Source organism: Oncorhynchus mykiss, chromosome 14, assembly GCF_013265735.2.
Source record: "Oncorhynchus mykiss isolate Arlee chromosome 14, USDA_OmykA_1.1, whole genome shotgun sequence".
In the NCBI taxonomy this organism is placed as follows: domain Eukaryota; kingdom Metazoa; phylum Chordata; class Actinopteri; order Salmoniformes; family Salmonidae; genus Oncorhynchus; species Oncorhynchus mykiss.
In genome coordinates, this window is record NC_048578.1 from 34990152 (window position 1) to 35010278 (window position 20127).

Below are 20127 nucleotides of genomic sequence, written 5' to 3' on the forward strand. Positions count from 1 at the left end.
CACACATGAAATACATAGTAAATTAGTAGGTATTAGGGTAAAACTCCAGATTAAGTTGCTCTGTCTGTCTGTCTGTCTGTCTGTCTGTCTGTCTGTCTGTCTGTCTGTCTGTCTGTCTGTCTGTCTGTCTGTCTGTCTGTCTGTCTGTCTGTCTGTCTGTCTGTCTGTCTGTCTGTCTGTCTGTCTGTGTCTGTCTCCTAGGCATATATCCAGGTGCTGGACATGAACGAGCATCGACCCAAGTTCATGACGTCCATCTACGAAGTCAGAGTACCGGAAGACACCTCTCCACGGAAGGACATCCTCCACATCTCTGCTCAGGACCAAGACAGAAACAGCAAACTCATCTACTCGCTCCACGGCAGCGTCCATCCAGACAGCCTGAAGAGCTTCCATCTGGACCCTAAGAGTGGTGTTCTGGTCATGACTGAGCAGCTGGACCGTGAGAAGCTTTCTGTGCACACACTCATTGTGATGGTAATGTTGTTGATGTTTTTTAGTCATCTCCCTTACCATTTGAAAACATGGAGGATCTAAAGTACAGCGTATCTATCATAACAGTTCTACAAAGTAATCTCTGTCAGATTACAGCAATCATTTTTTTCTGGTTATCTAGGAGTTTTAATTTGGATTAAGTTAACGTCCCCCACTGTCCCGCTCTCACCATCTCATTTTACTCCGTAGGTTCGAGATCAGGAGATCCCAGTGAAAAGAAACTTCGTGAAGGCAGTGGTTTATGTGGAGGACTGCAACGACCACTCTCCTGCCTTCCTGGCGGCCGGCTATGAGGGAACTATCACCGATCTGGCTGCGGCTGGGACAGAGGTGCTGCGTGTCAAGGCTCTGGATAAGGACATGGGGAGCAACGCTCAGATTATTTACTCCCTTCACTCAGGTACAACACAGATCAGAGATTATGGATGGTAGATTATGATGGATTTGAATTGTGAATGTTTTTAGCATTCTTTAAAAGAGTATAGAAGTATATTCTATTCTAAAACCATTATTTGAGATAGATTTGTACTTAACCCTCACATACAGGCAAATGTGTTGACAATTTAAAACATTATATACACCAAAAATACGTTTGTAAAATTATTTGTTCATTTTTATTTGGTCATTGTTCATCTTTCCAGGGAATGTGGACAACACCTTTGACATTGATGGCGAGCTGGGGAGTATCACTATCGCCAAAACTCTGGACAGCCTACCCCAGGAGCAGTTTCATCTGACAGTGAAGGCCACAGACCAGGGTTTTCCCCAGCACAGCGATCTCTGTTCTGTCTCCATCACCGTCCTGCTCTCAGACAGAACCCCTCCCAGGTTAATATATAAAGTAGTATTGTGTAGTTTGATCATTCTTAAATGTTTTCATTTGTAAATTTTATCAAATAATTCAACGTCAGCTACTATTGATATTGTGTACTGCTTTCCTAATTGCTAATAAAAAACATTATCTTTTCTCTCTCCCAGGTTCCCCTCTGATGAGTTCTTCTCAGAAGTCAGTGAAGCCAGTCCCCTGGGAACTCCCGTGATCACTGTCTCAGCAGCCAGCCCATCCGCAGTCCACTACAGCATCAAAGATGGAGACCCTAACGGAACCTTCCACATCAATGCAGAGTCCGGAGTTCTCTCTGTCCAAGCAAGGCTCAACTTCGAGAGGTGTTTCTCTTACAGACTCAAAGTGCGTGCCAGCACCTCGGCAGGAGCCTCGTCAGATACGGTTGTTTACGTCTATGTGATAGATGAGAATGATAACCCTCCGGTGTTACTCCAGGAGAAATTCCATGGCCAGATTAGTGAGTCTGCTCACATAAACAGCATGGTGATGGGGGAGAGCAACACACCTCTGGTGATACGAGCCTCTGATGCTGACAGGGACTCTAACTCTCTCCTAGTCTTCCATATCCTAGAGCCGGAAGCGATGAAAGTCTTCAAGATAGATCCCAGCATGGGTACACTCTCTGTGATATCTGAGGTGGACTTTGAAGAAACACCTGAGTTTAGCTTCAGCATTCAGGTACGGGATTCAGGGGAACCGTCGCTGTGCGCAGCAGAGCCAGCCAGAGTCACAATCCGTGTCCTGGATATCAATGACTGTTCCCCCAAATTCTCTAGGCCGGTATACGAGTCGTCCATCATCTTCCCTCCCGTCATAGAGATGGAGGTTGTACGGGTCATGGCACAAGATGCAGATTCAGCTGTCTCGTACAGCATCACAGAGGGCAACCTTCAAGATGCTTTTCTCATTCATCCTTCCACTGGTGCTATCTCTGTAAACAATGTTTCAGAGTTTAAATCATTTTACCAGCTGCTGGTAAAAGCCTCTGACGGCCTGTACAAAGACCTTGCCACAGTTAAGATAAACGTCACCAACATAACAGCAGGCGGCCATCTTAAATTTGAGCAGGGATTGTATGCAGCCACCATTGAGGAGAACTCGATGACGGTCAAAATGTTAGCTGTGTTGAGAGCTTCAGGTAGTTACTTGAACGAGCCTCTGATTTACTCGGTATTGAACCCAATGGGACGGTTTGCTATAGTCCCAACATCAGGGGTGCTTGAGACCACCGGCGTCCCCTTCGACAGAGAGGAGCAGGATGTCTATGACATAGTGGTGGAGGTGAGAGACATGAGGAGTCCCCCTTGTTGGGCAATAACCCACATCAGCGTTTACATAGCTGACATCAATGACAATCCACCAAGGTTCTTGAACCTGCCTCACTCCATGATGATCTCTGAAGACACAGAACCAGGAGATGTAATCTTTCAAGTCATGGCGTCTGACAGTGATCTTGGAGAAAATGGCTCTATTATGTACTTGTTGGAGGAGGATTTTGATCTCTTTAGGATAGACCCTTATGTTGGTGACGTGTCCCTTCAGTGGCCTATAGACTTTGAAGCTACTAATAAATATACCCTGACTGTCCTGGCCACAGATGAGGGCTCGCCCAGTTGGACCACTTCAGCAGAGCTGAGTATCACGGTGAGAAATCGCACCAACCCCATTTTTCAGACTTTGCTCTATCTTCTGAAAGTCCCTGAAAACATATCTCCCTTCACCACCATCTTGCATGTACAAGCAAGAAACCCTGAGGGATATCGGCTTATTTACAATCTGGAAGAGAAGAACGCCTCAAAAAACTTTCACATAGATTTTAAAACAGGGGTGTTGAGTGTCACTGATTTATTGGACTATGAGAGCCAGACAATGCATCTATTGACGGTACGAGCCACTGACTCTGTGACAGGCTCCTTTTCAGAGGCCGCTGTCGAAATAGAGGTTGAAGATGTTAACGATAACGCTCCGGTCTTCTCCAAGCTGACGGACACAGTGGATATACCTGAAGGATTACCCATAGGCACGTCTGTATTACAGATATCAGCCACAGATAGAGACTCCGGCAGAAATAGAGACTTAACCTTCCATATTATGGGGACGGGGGAAAATGAAACGGACTTCTTTAAAATAGACCCCCAGAGTGGTCTAATTCTTACGACACAGGTGTTGGACTATGAGAAGACAAAACACTTCCAGTTAAAGATCAAAGCCATAGATAATGGCACGAACCCGTTGAGCAGCGATGCCTATGTCATTGTTAACGTAACCGATGTCAACGATAACCCTCCAAACTTCTCCAAGACCCACTATCAGGCAACACTGGATGAATTGGCCAAATGTGGCCACATCGTCATAAAAATCCAAGCTTCGGACCCCGACACCAGAGACTTGAACAATCTACAGTATAAGATCCTCTCAGGTAATGAGGGAAGATACTTCGCCATCAACGAATCCTCCGGGATTATTTCTTTTTCTAACGTTTGCAAGAGAAATGTGGACCCATTCTACAACCTCACTGTGGCTGTGTCAGATGGAGTTTTCCAGAACACAGCCCCTGTGAACATTGATATGATGAACACTAATAAACACAGTCCCTATTTCAACAAAAACATTTACGAGGCGGAACTAGCTGAGAACGCTGAGGCTGGAACACGTGTGATTCGCCTGGCCGCCATAGATCCTGATGATGGACCTTACGGCAGCGTGGACTACACAATCATCAACAAACTGGCAGATGACAAATTCTCCATAGACAAGAATGGACAGATCGTAACATCTCAACCTTTAGATCGAGAGAACCCATCTCAAAGAGTGATCGCCATCAAGGTGATGGCTAAAGATGGAGGAGGGAAAGTAGCGTTCTGCACTGTGAAGATTATCCTGACAGATGAAAATGATAATGCCCCTCAGTTCAAAGCATCAGAGTATCAGGTCTCAATCCAGTCTACTGTAAACAAAGGTTCTCCCGTGATTCAGATAATGGCATACGATGCAGACGACGGTAAAAATGCTGACGTCACTTACACCGTGGAGGAAGCAGAGGAAGTGACCCAGGACATCATCGAGATCAACCCCTTCACTGGCGTAGTCAGCGTCAAAGAGAGCCTGATAGGTCAAGAGAACAAGATATTAAACTTCAAAGTCAAGGCTCGGGACGGCGGATTACCATTCTACAACTCCACGGTTCCGGTGCAGGTGAAAGTAGTACCCCCTGAGGTCTCTCTTCCGAAGTTCTCCGAGCCACTGTACACCTTCTCCGCAGCCGAGGACATCTCCATGGGAACAGAGATCGGGACGATCAAGGCCGACTCCGACATGCCAGTCATCTACAGCCTGGTCAATGGCAACACAGTGGAGAGTAACAGAGACAGAGTGTTTGCTCTGGATAAAGAGAGCGGTACTCTACTCGTCCAGAAGAGCATTGACCACGAGAAGACCAAGTGGTATCAGATAGATGTTATTGCTCAAGGCAACCACAACGGGACCGACGTAGCCTCGCTGGTGTCGGTCAGCATCCAGGTCCAGGATGTGAATGACAACGTGCCGGTGTTCGAGGCCAACCCTTACAAGGCCTTCCTGCCTGAGAACATGCCACCAGGAACCACCGTCATCCAGGTATGTTCTTTCAGACCTTTTTCTCACTGATATAATATTTTTGTACTTGAATATTGTATGCAATTCTTTATGATTTCTGTGTTCAAGATGTGCAAATCAAATTCCCTTTTTGGAGCAGTTTAGTTTTAATTCATTTATCCATTCATCCATCCAGGTGACTGCCAACGACCCTGACCAGGACACCAATGGACAGGTGACCTACACCTTGGAAGCCGAACCCGATGACATCACCGATGTCTTCTCCATCGACAGTGAGAGCGGTTGGATAATTACTCTGAGAGAAACGGACTGTGAGATGACTCAGCACTACAGCTTCACAGTGGTGGCTACTGACCACGGGGGGGAGGTTAAGCTCTCGTCCTCAGTTCTAGTGGAGGTGACGGTGACTGACGAGAACGACAACCCTGCTCGGTTCACGGAGGACGTGTACCATGGGTCTGTCATGGAGAATACTAGGCCTGGGGAGGTCATCATGAGCCTAACGACTGTTGATATGGATGTGACTAAAGAAAACAGGCAGATCACGTGTTACATCACAGGTGAGTCTTGTTGATTGATTCATTTGATTGATTGAATGATTGATCACATACACTTTTTTTGAAGTAGTTGATTAGTCGTTTTCTCAGGCCTACCAGCATTATGAACAATATTTAAATAAGAAAAAGATGGGCACAGTACTTCTCCAGAGCAATATATCTACTAGAATTGCGTATTATAACAGAGCTATATATCTACTATAATGGCTTATTATAACAGAGCAATATATATTTATACTATAGTAATGGCTTCTTATAACAGAGCAATATATATATACTAAAGTCATGGGTTATTATAACAGAGCAATATATCTACTTTAATGGCTTAATATAACAGAGTAATACACTGCTCAAAAAAATAAAGGAAACACTTAAACAACACAATGTTCCTATGCTTCCTGGCTGATGTTTTGGTCACTTTTGAATGCTGGCGGTGCTATCACTCTAGTGGCAAATTCGCCACTGGCTCTTCACAGATGAAAGCAGGTTCACACTGAGCACATGTGACAGACGTAACAGAGTCTGGAGACGCCGTGGAGAACGTTCTGCTGCCTGCAACATCCTCCAGCATGACCGGTTTGGCGGTGGGTCAGTCATGGTGTGGGGTGGCATTTATTTGGGGGGCCGCACAGCCCTCCATGTGCTCGCCAGAGATAGCCTGACTGCCGTTAGGTACCGAGATGAGATCTTCAGACCCCTTGTGAGACCATATGCTGGTGAGGTTGGCCCTGGGTTCCTCCTAATGCAAGACAATGCTAGACCTCATGTGGCTGGAGTGTGTCAGCAGTTCCTGCAAGAGGAAGGCATTGATGCTATGGACTGGCCCGCCCGTTCCCCAGACCTGAATCCAATTGAGCACATCTGGGACATCATGCCTCGCTCCATCCACCAACACCACGTTGCACCACAGACTGTCCAGGAGTTGGCGGATGCTTTAGTCCAGGTCTGGGAGGAGATCCCTCAGGAGACCATCCGCCACCTAATCAGGAGCATGCCCAGGCGTTGTAGGGAGGTCATACAGGCACGTGGAGGCCACACACACTACTGAGCCTCATTTTGACTTGTTTTAAGGACAAAGTTGGATCAGCCGTAGTGTTGTTTTCCACTTCATTTTTGAGTGCGACTCCAAATCCAGACCTCCATGGGTTGATAAATTTGATTTCCATTGATGATTTTTGTGTGATTTTGTTGTCAGCACATTCAACTATGTAAAGAAAAAAGTATTTAATAAGAATATTTCATTCATTCAGATCTAGGATGTGTTATTTTAATGTTCCCTTTATTTTTTTGAGCAGTGTATATATATATCTACTATAATGGCTTATTATAACAGAGCAATATGTCTTCTATAATGGTGTATTAAAGCAGAGCCATATGTATCTACTATAATAATGGCTTATGATAACAGAGCAGTATGTCTCCTATAATGGTTCATTCTAAGTGTAAAAGTGACTACATTGACAGGAAGAAATGTGGTGGTGATGACCAAACTCATGTAGGCCTCCAGGTAGCATTGGCATTGATGCATTACATTCAAATGTTTTTCCTTAGACGGAGACCCATTGGGCCAGTTCTCCATTGTGCAAGAGGGAGAGGAATGGGGTCTGGTCCTCAAAGAGTCTCTTGACCGTGAATCTAAAGACAAGTACTCCCTGAAGATAATCGTTACAGACGGGAGATTCGAGGCCCCTGCCACGGTAGAGGTCCATGTCCTAGACATCAACGATAACGGTCCTCTGTGTGTGCAGGTACGTCAGTATATATTTTGATTCCTGTAGATGACAGGAACAACACGTCTTACGCAACATCTTAAACACGTTGTACCGACATAAGGACTTCACAGCAGTTCATTACATACAGTTCCTTCAGAGTTTTCAGACGCTTTTCTTTTTTCCACATGATGTTACGTTACAGACTTATTCTAAAATGGATTAAATACATACAAACCTTCAGCAATCTACACACAATACAACATAATGACTAAGTGAACATTTTGTTTTACGTTTTTGCAAATTTATAAAAAATAAAAACAGAAATACCTTATTTACATAAGTGTTCACACCCTTTGGCATGAGACTCGAAAATGAGCTCAGGTGCATCCTGTTTTCAATGATCATCCTTGAGATTTTTCTTCAACTTGATTGGAGTCCACCTGTGGTAAATTCAATTGTTTGCAATGTTTTCGAAAGGCACACAACTGTCTATAAAAGGTCCAACAGATGACAGTGCATGTCAGAGAGAAAACCAAGCCATGAAGTGGAAGGAATTGCCCGTAGAGCTCCGAGGCAGGATTGTGTCGAGGTACAGATCTGGGGAAGGGTACCAAAAAATGTCTACAGCATTAAAGGTCCCCAAGAACACAGTGGCCTCCATCATTCTTAAATAGTAGAAGTTTGGAACCACCAAGACTCTTCCTAGAGCTGGCCGCCAGGGCGAACTGAGTAATCGGTGGAGAAGGGCCTTGGTCAGGGAGGTGACCAAGAACCCAATGGTCACTCTGACAGAGTTCATCTGTGGAGATGGGAGAACCTTCCAGAAGGACAACCATCTCTGCAGCACTCCACCAATCAGGCCTTTATGACCACTCTTCATTAAAAGGCACATGACAGCCCACTTGGAGTTTGCCAAAAGATTGAACTCTTTGGACTGAATGCCAAGCTTCATGTCTGGAGGAAACCTGAGACCATCCCTACGGTGAAGCATGGTGGTGGCAGCATCATGCTTGGGGTTGTTTGTCAGCGGCAGAGACTGGGAGACTAGTCAGGATCGAGGCAAAGATGAACAGAGCAAAGTAAAGAGAGATTCTTGATGAAAACCAAAGAATGGGAGAAACTCCCCAAATACAGGTCATACCCAAGAAGACTCGAGGCTGTAAACGTTGTAATCACTTTACTGAGTAAAGGGTCTGAATACTTATGCAAATGTGATATTTCCTTATTATTATTTTTTAGAAATACATTTGCAAAAATGTCTAAAAACCTATTTTTGCTTTGACATTATGGGGTATTGTGTGTGGATTGATGAGGGGAAAAAACAATGTTTATTTAGTTTAATGTCTATTTTAGAGTAAGGCTGTAACGTAACTAAATGTGGAAAAAGTCAAGGGGTTTGAATACTTTCCAAAGGCACTCTACATAACACATCCATCAGCGGTAGCCTACCTAAGCATGAATGAAATGTGAATGTGTCAACAACTGCAATTTGACCTAAGATGTAGCTAACTATCAATGTTTCAGTTGCTGTACACAGAGGTCGTCATGGAGAATTCCCCGTCACGCATGTTCATACTGAAGGTTTCAGCGTCGGACCCAGACATCGGCACCAACGGACTAGTGTCCTACACCCTCCACGGCCCCAACGCAGACAAGTTCCATCTTGATCAAAAGACAGGTTAGAGGCATCTTTTATTTGGGGTCTAAGCAGAAAGAGGCCCCCTAATTGAAATCTGTTTTTGTTTGAGTTGAGAGATTGCATCTCCATTCTTACAAAATACTTAAACTGAGGTCTTCAAAGAAGACAAGATGGTGTCTACCGTCAGACCAACACAAAGGTTTGGTGTTTTTTCTATATTTGGTGCTTTGGCTTCTCATCAACCATACTTCCTATTTGTCATAGCACAAGCCCATCATTAATCTCTCTTCATTATTGTAAGTCAAACAGAGCTCATAATCTTAAGAATGTGTGCTATCACATTACATATATGCCAGGAGAAGCTTTGATATGGCCTTCAATGCAAAGTAATGTTATGACACTGGTAGCACGGTGAATGACTACCAGAAATGTAAACATTTTGTGATTTATATGTACTTCTCACGGTTTTGTTCTTGATAGATTTCAGTAAATATTTTGTCAAATGTTTTGACAAGAATGTAGAGGCCTACCCTCTGGCCCTTTCCCCACCATTTTGATATACTGTACATCTCAGTGTTTTTCTCCCACCATTTTGATATACATGTACATCTCAGTGTTTTTTCCCCACCATTGTGATATAGAGTACCAGTCAAAAGTTTGGATACACCTACTCATTCAAGGCTTTTTCTCTTTTTATCAACCAGTTTCCTTTCTCTATGGCTTCCACGTGGTGTGAACAGTCTTTAGACATAGTTCCAGGCTTTTATTCTGAAAAATGAGCGAGAAGGATCACATCGTGTCAGTGGATGGCTGGGTGCCAGCAGAGTTTTGCATGTGCAACAGCTTGGAGCAGACATTTTCTCTCTCTCTCCTATTTTAAATATGATTGATTATTTATTGTAAAAACAACCTGAGGATTGATTATAAACAAACATTTGACAAGTTTTTATGAACTTTACGGATACTATTCGGAATTTTCGTCTGCCCCGTCGTGACCGCTCGAGCCTGTGGATTTCTGAACATAACGCGCCAACCAAATGGAGGTATTTTGGATATGAAATATTTATGGAACAAAAGGAACATTTATTGTGTAACTGGGAGTCTCGTGAGTGCAAACATCCGAAGATCATCAAAGGTAAGCAATTCATTTTATTGCTTTTCTGACTTTCGTGACCAATCTACTTTGCTGCTAGCTGTTTGTAATGTTTTGTCTGCTGAGAGAGATGTTCTTGCATAAACGCTTGGATAGCTTTTGCTGTAAAGCTATTTTGAAATCTGACACACCAGGTGGATTAACAACAAACTAAGCTGTGTTTTGCTATATTGCACTTGTGATTTCATGAAAATGAAATGTTTTTAGTAATTTAATTTGAATTTGGCGCTCTGCAATTCAGCGATGTTGACGAAAATGATCCGGCTAACGGAATGGTTGCGCCAAGAAGTTGTTTAAACAAATCAAAATCTATTTTATTTTTTAGATTCTTCAAAGTATCCACCCTTTGCCTTGATGACAGCTTTGCACACTCTTGGCATTCTCTCATCCAGCTTCACCTGGAATCCTTTTCCAACAGTCTTGAAAGAGTTCCCACATATGCTGAGCACTTGTGAGCTGATTTTTTTTCACTCTGCGGTCCGACTCATCCCAAACCATCTCAATTGGGTTGAGGTTGGGTGATTGTGGAGGCCAGGTCATCTGATGCAGCACTCCATCACTCTCCTTCTTGGTCAAATAGCCCTTACACAGCCTGGAGGTGTGTTGGGTCATTGTCCTGTTGAAAAACAAATGATAGTCCCACTAAGCGCAAACAAGATGGAATTGCGTATCGCTGCAGAATCCTGTGGTAGCCATGCTGATTAAGTGTGCCTTGAATTCCAAATAAATCACTGACAGTGTCACCAGCAAAGCACCCCCACACCATCACACCTCCTCCTCCATGCTTGTCCATTGCTCGTGTTTCTTGGCCCAAGCAAGCCTCTTCTTATTATTGGTGTCCTTTAGTAGTGGTTTCATTGCAGCAATTCGACCACGAAGGCCTGATTTACAGAGTCTCCTCTGAACAGTTGATGTTGACATATGTCTGTTGCTGGAGCTCTGTGAAACATTTATTTGTGGTGCAATTGGAGGTGCAGCTAACTCTAATGAACATTGAAATATATTTTGATTTGTTTCACACTTTTTTGGTTACTCCATGATTCCATATGTGTTATTTCATAGTTTTGATGTCTTCACTATTATTCTACAATATAGAAAATAGTAAAAATAAAGAAAAACCCTTGAATAAGTATGTGTTTCCTAACATTTGACTGATACTGTACATCTCAGTGATTTTTCCCATCACCAACAGTCAGTCTATGCTTAGACTCAGTCTATGCTTCATCTATGCTTAGACTAAATCTATCCATCTATATATTGTATGTGAGGCCCTCTGCTCCACTAGGAGATGGACTTAGAAGGAATAAGTTATCTATAATATGTTCATCTAATTATCTGTTCTTCTTCTCTGTGACAGGGGAGTTGTTCACCCTGGCCCAGTTGGACCGGGAGAAGATGATGGAGTATGATCTGGTAGTTAAAGCCACGGATGGCGGAGGTCGCTCCTGCCAGGCAGACATCTTACTCATGATCCAGGATATGAATGACAACCCTCCCAAGTTCTCCAACAACCACTATGAAGTCACCGTGTTCGACAACACCACCGTCAGGACACCCATCGCCGTCATCTACGCCAAAGACCCTGACACTGGTAAGTTATGTTATTGATATAAAATGAAAAGTGTAAACATTCTGAGGGAGAGTCTGAAGGGGCTTTGCTGATCTAGTTATTATATTTCATGTGCTAAAATCTATAGAATCAGAATCAGAATGACTAGAATGGACATTTGCATTCTGAGGCATGGTTTGAGGGGCTTTGTCTGATCTAGTAATTATATTTCTATGGTAGAATCTAAATGTCCCCTTTATGTATCAGAGGCTCTACTCCTATATACATCCCCAGGTCATAAAATGGAGACTGTTCTCCTATTCCTCAGGTGATAACAGAGAGACTATTCTCCTATATACTTCCTGACTGCCACCCACCTCCACATAATATTTCATGGCCCTAAACCCCGCCCCCTCTGTGGATATAACCAACGGGATTGCAGGATATGAGTCAATAAGCGCATCACTAATTTATGCATATTTAATTTAAAGATCTAGGCATCTGGATTGACGAAAAGCTATCTTTCAAAAAAACATGTTGATACGTTGATTAAGAAATTAAGAATTCAAATAGTCTTATTCTATAAGAACAGGTCCTGTCTTTTGTTAAATAGCAGAAAACAAATAATTCAGTCAACATTTCTGATGTCTTTAGACTATGGCAATATTGTCTATATGAATGCAGCAGCCAATACACTGAAGTCATTGGATGTAGTTTACCACAGTGCACTACACTTTGTTACGGGTATCAAGTTCAGGACACATCGCATGCATTCTGTATCAGAAACTGGCCCTCTCTGAAGTCTCGTAGAGCGATGCATTGCGCTCTTTTTTTGTAGTCTTAAAAGCATAAACTCTTGCATAAACTTCTGCCATACCTTACCTCATTGTTCACCTTCAGACGTTTAAGCTACCAGACCTGGAATCAGGGATGGGTAAACCTGGAGAACCCTTCAATATCTACTGAGTTAGGGCAATCATTTTCTTTGTTTTTTTTGCTCTTCTCATCAAATCAAATCAAATTTTATTTGTCACATACACTTGGTTAGCAGATGTTAATGCAAGTGTAACGAAATGCTTGTGCTTCTAGTACCGTCCATGCAGTAATCTCTAACAGTAATATAACCTAACAATTTCACAACAACTACCTTATACACACAAGTGTAAAGGAATTAATATGTACATATAAATATATGAATGAGTGATGCCCGAACGGCATAGACAAGATGTAGTAGATGGTATAGAGTACAGTATATATATATGAGATGAGTAATGTAGGGTATGTAAGCATTATATAAAGTGGCTAGTGATAAATTGATTACATACATTTTTCCATTATTAAAGTGGCTAAAGTTGAGTCAGTATGTTGGCAGCAGCCACTTAATATTAGTGGTGGCTGTTTAACAGTCTGATGGCCTTGAGATATAAGCTGTTTTTCAGTCTCTCGGTCCCAGCTTTGATGCACCTGTACTGACCTCACATTCTGGATGATAGCGGGGTGAACAGGCAGTGGCTCGGGTGGTTGTTGTCCTTGATGATCTTTTTGGGCTTCCTGTGACATCGGGTGGTGTAGGTGTCCTGGAGGGCAGGTAGTTTGCCCCCGGTGATGCGTTGTGCAGACCTCACTACCCTCTGGAGAGCATTACAGTTATGTGCGGAGCAGTTGCCGTACCAGGTGGTGATACAGCCCGACAGGATGCTCTCGATTGTGCATCTGTAAAAGTGTGTGAATGTTTTTGGTGACAAGCCACATTTCTTCAGCTTCCTGAGGTTGAAGACCTTCTTCACCACACTGTCTGTGAGGGTGGACCATTTCAGTTTGTCCGTGATGTGTATGCCGAGGAACTTAAAACTTTCCACCCTCTCCACTTCTGCCCCATCAATGTAGATAGGGGGCTGCTCCCTCTGCTGTTTCCTGAAGTCCACGATCATCTCCTTTGTTTTGTTGACATTGAGTGTGAGGTTATTTTCCTGACACCACACTCTGAGGGCCCTCACCTCCTCCCTGTAGGCTGTTATGTGGAATGATCTCCAAAAGTCCTTAAATTTGGTTCAGTTGGGGCCTGTTGAGCAATTCAGGAGGATGTTAGAGTACATTTGTACTAAAGAATGTTTTGGTTTCATTTGATTGTATTTTTCTTGTCATGTAATTGATGTGTATACAGAACATTCGGAAAGTATTCAGACCCCTTGACTTTTTCCACATTTTGTTACGTTACAACCTTATTCTAAAATGAATTAAATAGTTTTTTTCCCCTCATCAATCTACACACAATACCCCATAATGACATCACAATACCCCATAATGACATCACAATAACCCATAATGACATCACAATAACCCATAATGACATCACAATAACCCATAATGACATCACAATAACCCATAATGACAAAGAAAAAACACGTTTTTTAGAAAGTGGAAATATCACATTTACAGTATATAAGTATTCAGAGCCTTTACTAATTTCTTGCTCTGGGAATTGTCTTGGTGGTTCCAACCTTCTTATATTTATATATATATATATATATGAGAGAGAGACTGAGGAACAGGACCACTCCTGTAGGTGCAGAAACACATATCTAATCATGTATTATCCTGAGGCTGTTTATTATGGCTGTTTGGCATTTTTTTATGACTGTTTATTAGTTGAGACTTCTTCATAATTGCACCTTGCATATTGTTTTGATAAGGCCATTAACTCGTAGCTGTATATGAAGTTATTACCTACTGTTGGGATGAGCATACTTTGGAAGAAACCTAACCTCGTGGTGCTAAACCAACCAGACTGACAATTCCTATTTTCTCCTCTGGCAGATATGAACTCTGAGGTGAAATACCATAGAGATAATAGTAGCTAGATAGTGCCCTGTCTCTATATGAAATAGTCTCTGCTCAGAACAACCAGACTGACAATTCCTATTTTCTCCTCTGGCAGATATGAACTCTGAGGTGAAATACCATAGAGATAATAGTAGCTAGATAGTGCCCTGTCTCTATATGAAATAGTCTCTGCTCAGAACAACCAGACTGACAATTCCTATTTCTCCTCTGGTAGATATGAACTCTGAGGTGAAATACCATAGAGATAATAGTAGCTAGATAGTGCCTTGTATGAAACTATATGAAATAGTCTCTGCTCAGAACAACCAGACTGACTCCTATTCTCTCCTCTCCTTCTGCAGGTATAAACTCTGAGGTGAAGTATTCTCTACTCGAGGACAACAGCGGCCACTTCTCATTAGAAGAGTTCTCTGGTATCCTGCGCCTGGAGAGGTCGCTGGCCGAAAACACCCGGTCGACCTTTGAACTCAAGGTCAAAGCCACCGACAGGGGGCTTCCCCGACAACTGTACTCCATCGCCACAGTTACAGTGCATGTTGTCGACCTGAGCAACTACAAGCCGGTATTCTTAAGCCAGGAGTACTCCGCCCAGATCCCAGAATCCACCCTGGTAGGGTCAGAGGTCATCAGCGTCTCTGCCCTCACTAGAGATGGGACCGAGACGGAATCCATCGTCTACTCCATTGTCTCCGGCAACGAGGGGGGAAGGTTCTACCTTCACCCAGCAACTGGTAAGGTTCTGCTCCGTCACTTCCAGGAGTTCCATGGGTCAGTAAGGTTCTGTGAGATTCCAAAACATTCCATAATTTTCCATAAAGTTTATTTGAGTTTATTTGGGCAAATTAATATATTTATGAAGCACAATCATTTTGAATCCCACGTCAGCAAGAAAGACCTGGCAGAAGGCAGAGAAGCCCACTTATAAGGTTGATGGAAAGCTAAATGGTATAGCAAATACTATTCACCTGGTTATGTTGCTGACTGCAATATATTGCCATTTCTTTAATGTTTTGGCAGAGTTAGAAGGTCTGCTTTCTATTTGATACTCAGAAGTCAGGCATCGGAGCAGTAATGCACAGCGAGGCAGAGAAATGATTGAAAGTACATTGTCAACTCTGGTGCACTTTTGATAGATTTTGTAAAGGTCCTGTTGATATACAGTACCAGTCAAAAGTTTTAGAACGGTTACTCATTCCAGGGTTTTTCTTTATTTATGACTATTTCTTCCATTGTAGAATAATGGTGAAGACATCACAACTATGAAATAACACGAATGGAATCATGTAGTAACCAAACAAAGTGTTAAACAAATCCAAAATATATTTTATATACTGAGATCCTTCAAAGTAGCCATCCTTTGCCTTGATGACAACCTTGCACACTCTTGGCATTCTCTCAACCAGCTTCATGAGGTCACCTGGAATGCATTTCAATTAGCAGGTGTGCCTTGTTAAAAGTTAACTTGTGGAATTTCTTTCCTTCTTAATGCGTTTGAGCCAATCAATTGTGTTGTGACAAGGTAGGGGTGGTATACAGAAGATAGCCCTATTTGGTAAAGACCAAGTCCATATTATGGCAAGAACAGCTCAAATAAGCAAAGAGAAATGACAGTCTATCATTACTTTAAGACATGAAGGTCAGTCAATATGGAACATTTCAAGAACTTTGAATGTTTCTTCAAGTGCAGTCGCACAAACCATCAGGCGCTATTATGAAACTGGCTCTCATGAGGACCGCCACAGGAATGGAAGACCCAGAGTTACCTCTGCTGTATAGGATCAGTTCATTAGAGTTACCAGCCGCAGAAATTGCAGCCCAAATAAATGCTTCACAGAGTTCAAGTAACAGACACATCAACTGTTCAGAGGAGACTGTGTGAATCAGGGCTTCATGGTCGAATTGCTTCAAAGAAACCCCTTCAAAGAAACCCCTACTAAAGGACACCAATAAGAAGAAGGGACTTTCTTAGGCCAAGAAACACGAACAATGGACGTTAGACCGGTGGAAATGTGTCCTTTGGTCTGAAGTCCAAGTTGGAGATTTTTGGTTCCAATCGCCGTGTCTTTGTGAGATGCGGTGTGGGTGAACGGATTATCCCAGCATGTGTATTTCCCACCATGAAGCATGGAGGAGGAGGAGGTGTTATGGTGTGGGGTGTGCTATTATGGTGTGCTATTGACACTGTGTGTGATTTATTTAGAATTCAAGGCACACTTAACCAGCATGGCTACCACAGCATTCTGTAGCAATACTCCATCCCAACTGATTTGGGCTTAGTGGGACTATCATTTGTTTTTCAACAGGACAATGACACAACACACCTCCAGGCCGTGTACGGGCTATTTTAGCAAGAAGGAGAGTGATGGAGTGCTGCATCAGACGACTTGGCCTCCACAATCCCCTGACCTCAACCAAATTTAGACGGTTTGAAATGAGTCAGACCACAGAGTAAAGGAAAAGCAGCCAATAAGTGCTCAGCATATGTGGGAACTCCTTCAAGACTGTTGGAAAAGCATTCCAGGTGAAGCTGGTTGAGAGAATGCCAAGAGTGTGCAAAGCTGTCATTAAAAATCAAATTCAGTATATTTTGACGTGTTTAACACTTTTTTTTGGTTACTAGATGATTCCGTATGTGTTATTTAATATTTCTACAATGTATAAAATAGTAAAAAAATAAAGAAAACCCCTTGAATGAGTAGGTGTTCTAAAAGGTTTGACCGGTAGTGTAAGCTGTACAGCAATCAGCCACTCTGGATAAGTATACATTAGTCAGTAATGTATTATACTGCCTGGTCTTATGGTGGTGCCATGTCTGTGGTGGTGTACCTCGTGACACCACCACAGACGCCTGGAGTTTATTTTCTCCCTGATTTCTCTTGGTGTCCCTTCATTACAAATCCTCCCTGCTTTGAGATACCGCAGCAGGGCAGGAGTCTCGTAGAGGTTTGGTTGGACTGAGCCAAACCAATGTCTGTATTAGTTGTTAAATCGTTCAATAGCCCGGGCTTGTCGGCAACTTAATCCACTCGTGTGTAGTTCCATCCCAGGAGTAATCATCCCACCACACAGCTGTTCTGTTACCATTGTGTCAAAGCAACAAAGTCGTTTTTTTTAGTTATGTATTACATGTTGTATCAATGGAGACAGACGTGGAAGCTTAATGTTATGTATTACATGTTGTATCAATGGAGACAGACGTGGAAGCTTAATGTTATGTATTATATGTTGTATCAATGGAGACAGACGTGGAAGCTTAATGTTATGTATTATATGTTGTATCAATGGAGACAGACGTGGAAGCTTAATGTTATGTATTATATGTTGTATCAATGGAGACAGACGTGGAAGCTTAATGTTATGTATTATATGTTGTATCAATGGAGACAGACGTGGAAGCTTAATGTTATGTATTATATGTTGTATCAATGGAGACAGACGTGGAAGCTTAATGTTATGTATTATATGTTGTATCAATGGAGACAGACGTGGAAGCTTAATGTTATGTATTATATGTTGTATCAATGGAGACAGACGTGGAAGCTTAATGTTATGTATTATATGTTGTATCAATGGAGACAGACGTGGAAGCTTAATGTTATGTATTATATGTTGTATCAATGGAGACAGACGTGGAAGCTTAATGTTATGTATCATATGTTGTATCAATGGAGACAGACGTGGAAGCTTAATGTTATGTATTATATGTTGTATCAATGGAGACAGACGTGGAAGCTCAATGTTATTTATTATATGTTGTATCAATGGAGACAGACGTGGAAGCTTAATGTTATGTATTATATGTTGTATCAATGGAGACAGACGTGGAAGCTCAATGTTATTTATTATATGTTGTATCAATGGAGACAGACGTGGAAGCTCAATGTTATTTATTATATGTTGTATCAATGGAGACAGACGTGGAAGCTCAATGTTATTTTCTTTGGTCTCAGCTGGTCACATGAAAGAGAGAGTTTACAGGACTGAATGAGTTTAAATTTGTGATTCTCTTTGTTGTCTTTCTTCAGAGCAGAGCCCTGCAGTATAACACAGTACATTGGGTAATTTTCTTTAGTTAGTCAAACTTCTGTTATTTTTCTCTTTTCTCATCGGAACGTCAGCGAAAATCAGGTGGCACTTCCAATTGCATATTTACCAACTCAGTTCCAACATGAGTTCAGGGTTGAAATCAAACAATTCAGGAAGTAAACTGAAATTCCAATTCAATTATTTTCAATGACCTCTCAATAAACTGATAAAGGAGAAGCTATTTTTGGATATTAAATTCAAATCACTTGCTGAAATAACTGACTTTGATTCGAATTGACCCAAACCCTTGAATACGTTCATGTCTAGATGGGTTACAGCTTTTGTCAAATTGGTGTCAAAAGTACATTTTTTGTTGCGTGTTAGTTTATCCTTAACCCTTTTCCTAACCTTAACTACCTCAACAAACAGACAAGGTGAGGGTCTAGAAGTCTTCAACTACCTCAACGAACAGAGACCTGTACCTGTGTGATATTATTGCACATGTTGAAACCTGGTGGGTATTTTAAAGGAATGCAGGTGGCGGTTATGACTGTTGTTATGTTGTTATCTTGTCTTATGTTAAGGAAGTGTGTAAACCAGACTGGCAGATGCCCCAGGAATCCAGGAACGCTCTCTTTCCTCCATTTACAGGTGTCTGTTTCTGCAGCTGAGAGATAGAGAGATGGAAGAAGTGAGAGAGAAAGAAAGAGAGGGGGGAGACAGAGACACAGAGAGTGAAAGAGAGGGGGATGAGAAGGAGAGCGGGGAGACAGACACACAGAGAGTGAGAGGGAAAGAGAGGGGGACGAGAAGGAGAGGGGGGAGACAGACACACAGAGAGTGAAAGAGAAAGAGAGGAGGATGAGAAGGAGAGGGGGGATACAGACACACAGAGAGTGAAAGAGAAAGAGAGGGGGACGAGAAGGAGAGGGGGGATACAGACACACAGAGAGTGAAAGAGAAAGAGAGGGGGACGAGAAGGAGAGGGGGGATACAGACACACAGAGAGTGAAAGAGAAAGAGAGGGGGACGAGAAGGAGAGGGGGAGACAGAGAGAGAGGGGATGAGAGAAAGAGAGAGAGAAATAGTGAGAGAGCGAGAGAGTGAGAGGGGGGTGGGAGGGAGTATGAGAGAGAGAAAGAGTGAGAGAAGAAGAGACAGAGAGAGAGAGGGGGTGAGAGAAAGAGAGAGAAAGAGTGAGAGAAGAAGAGGGGGGAGTGGGTAGGAGGGAGTTTGACAGAGACAACAATGAAATGACAATTATTAACGTCAGAAAATTCTCTGGTGTTTGTTTTCAAGTCTGTTTGGTATCGGTCGTTTTCACATCAGCCTGTTGGCTGAATACGAGAGCTGTGAGATGTTTCCACCAGGGTACAGAACACCAATAGATTTATTTTACTTTTATTTAACTAGGCAAGTCAGTTAAGAACAAATTCTTCTTTGCGTAAATCCAATGTACTGTGCTGCTGCACTCTGTGGCTCTTCTAACCATAGGTACAGTAAGGGTTGTTCAGATAACGTGAGACAAGCCAAATGTAGAATATTTTCTAAAATCACAATCCATACCCAATATTACGGCAAACACCTTCCTAATATGGACATCCTTTTACCTAAACTTAATCAATAAAATATATTTCTGATGTTGAGGCAGAGCTGTCCTTGGAACAAGATAGAAGGGCCAACTCCAATCTACTCAAGACATGTCCTTATC

At 42.5% G+C, this 20127-nt stretch overlaps 1 protein-coding gene across 1 annotated transcript in view; it reads left to right on the plus strand.

Moving 5' to 3' along the window:
- The window catches only part of LOC110489217 (protocadherin Fat 2), a 68355-nt gene that overhangs the window by 29403 nt on the left and 18825 nt on the right, over positions 1 to 20127 (plus strand). The window contains exons 9-17 of the mRNA XM_021561849.2: positions 202 to 477; positions 685 to 895; positions 1137 to 1323; positions 1474 to 4957; positions 5112 to 5496; positions 7045 to 7241; positions 8730 to 8883; positions 11355 to 11588; positions 14732 to 15121. Of these exons, the coding sequence (XP_021417524.2) occupies positions 202 to 477; positions 685 to 895; positions 1137 to 1323; positions 1474 to 4957; positions 5112 to 5496; positions 7045 to 7241; positions 8730 to 8883; positions 11355 to 11588; positions 14732 to 15121 (5518 nt within the window). The remainder of the gene's footprint in view (positions 1 to 201; positions 478 to 684; positions 896 to 1136; positions 1324 to 1473; positions 4958 to 5111; positions 5497 to 7044; positions 7242 to 8729; positions 8884 to 11354; positions 11589 to 14731; positions 15122 to 20127) is intronic.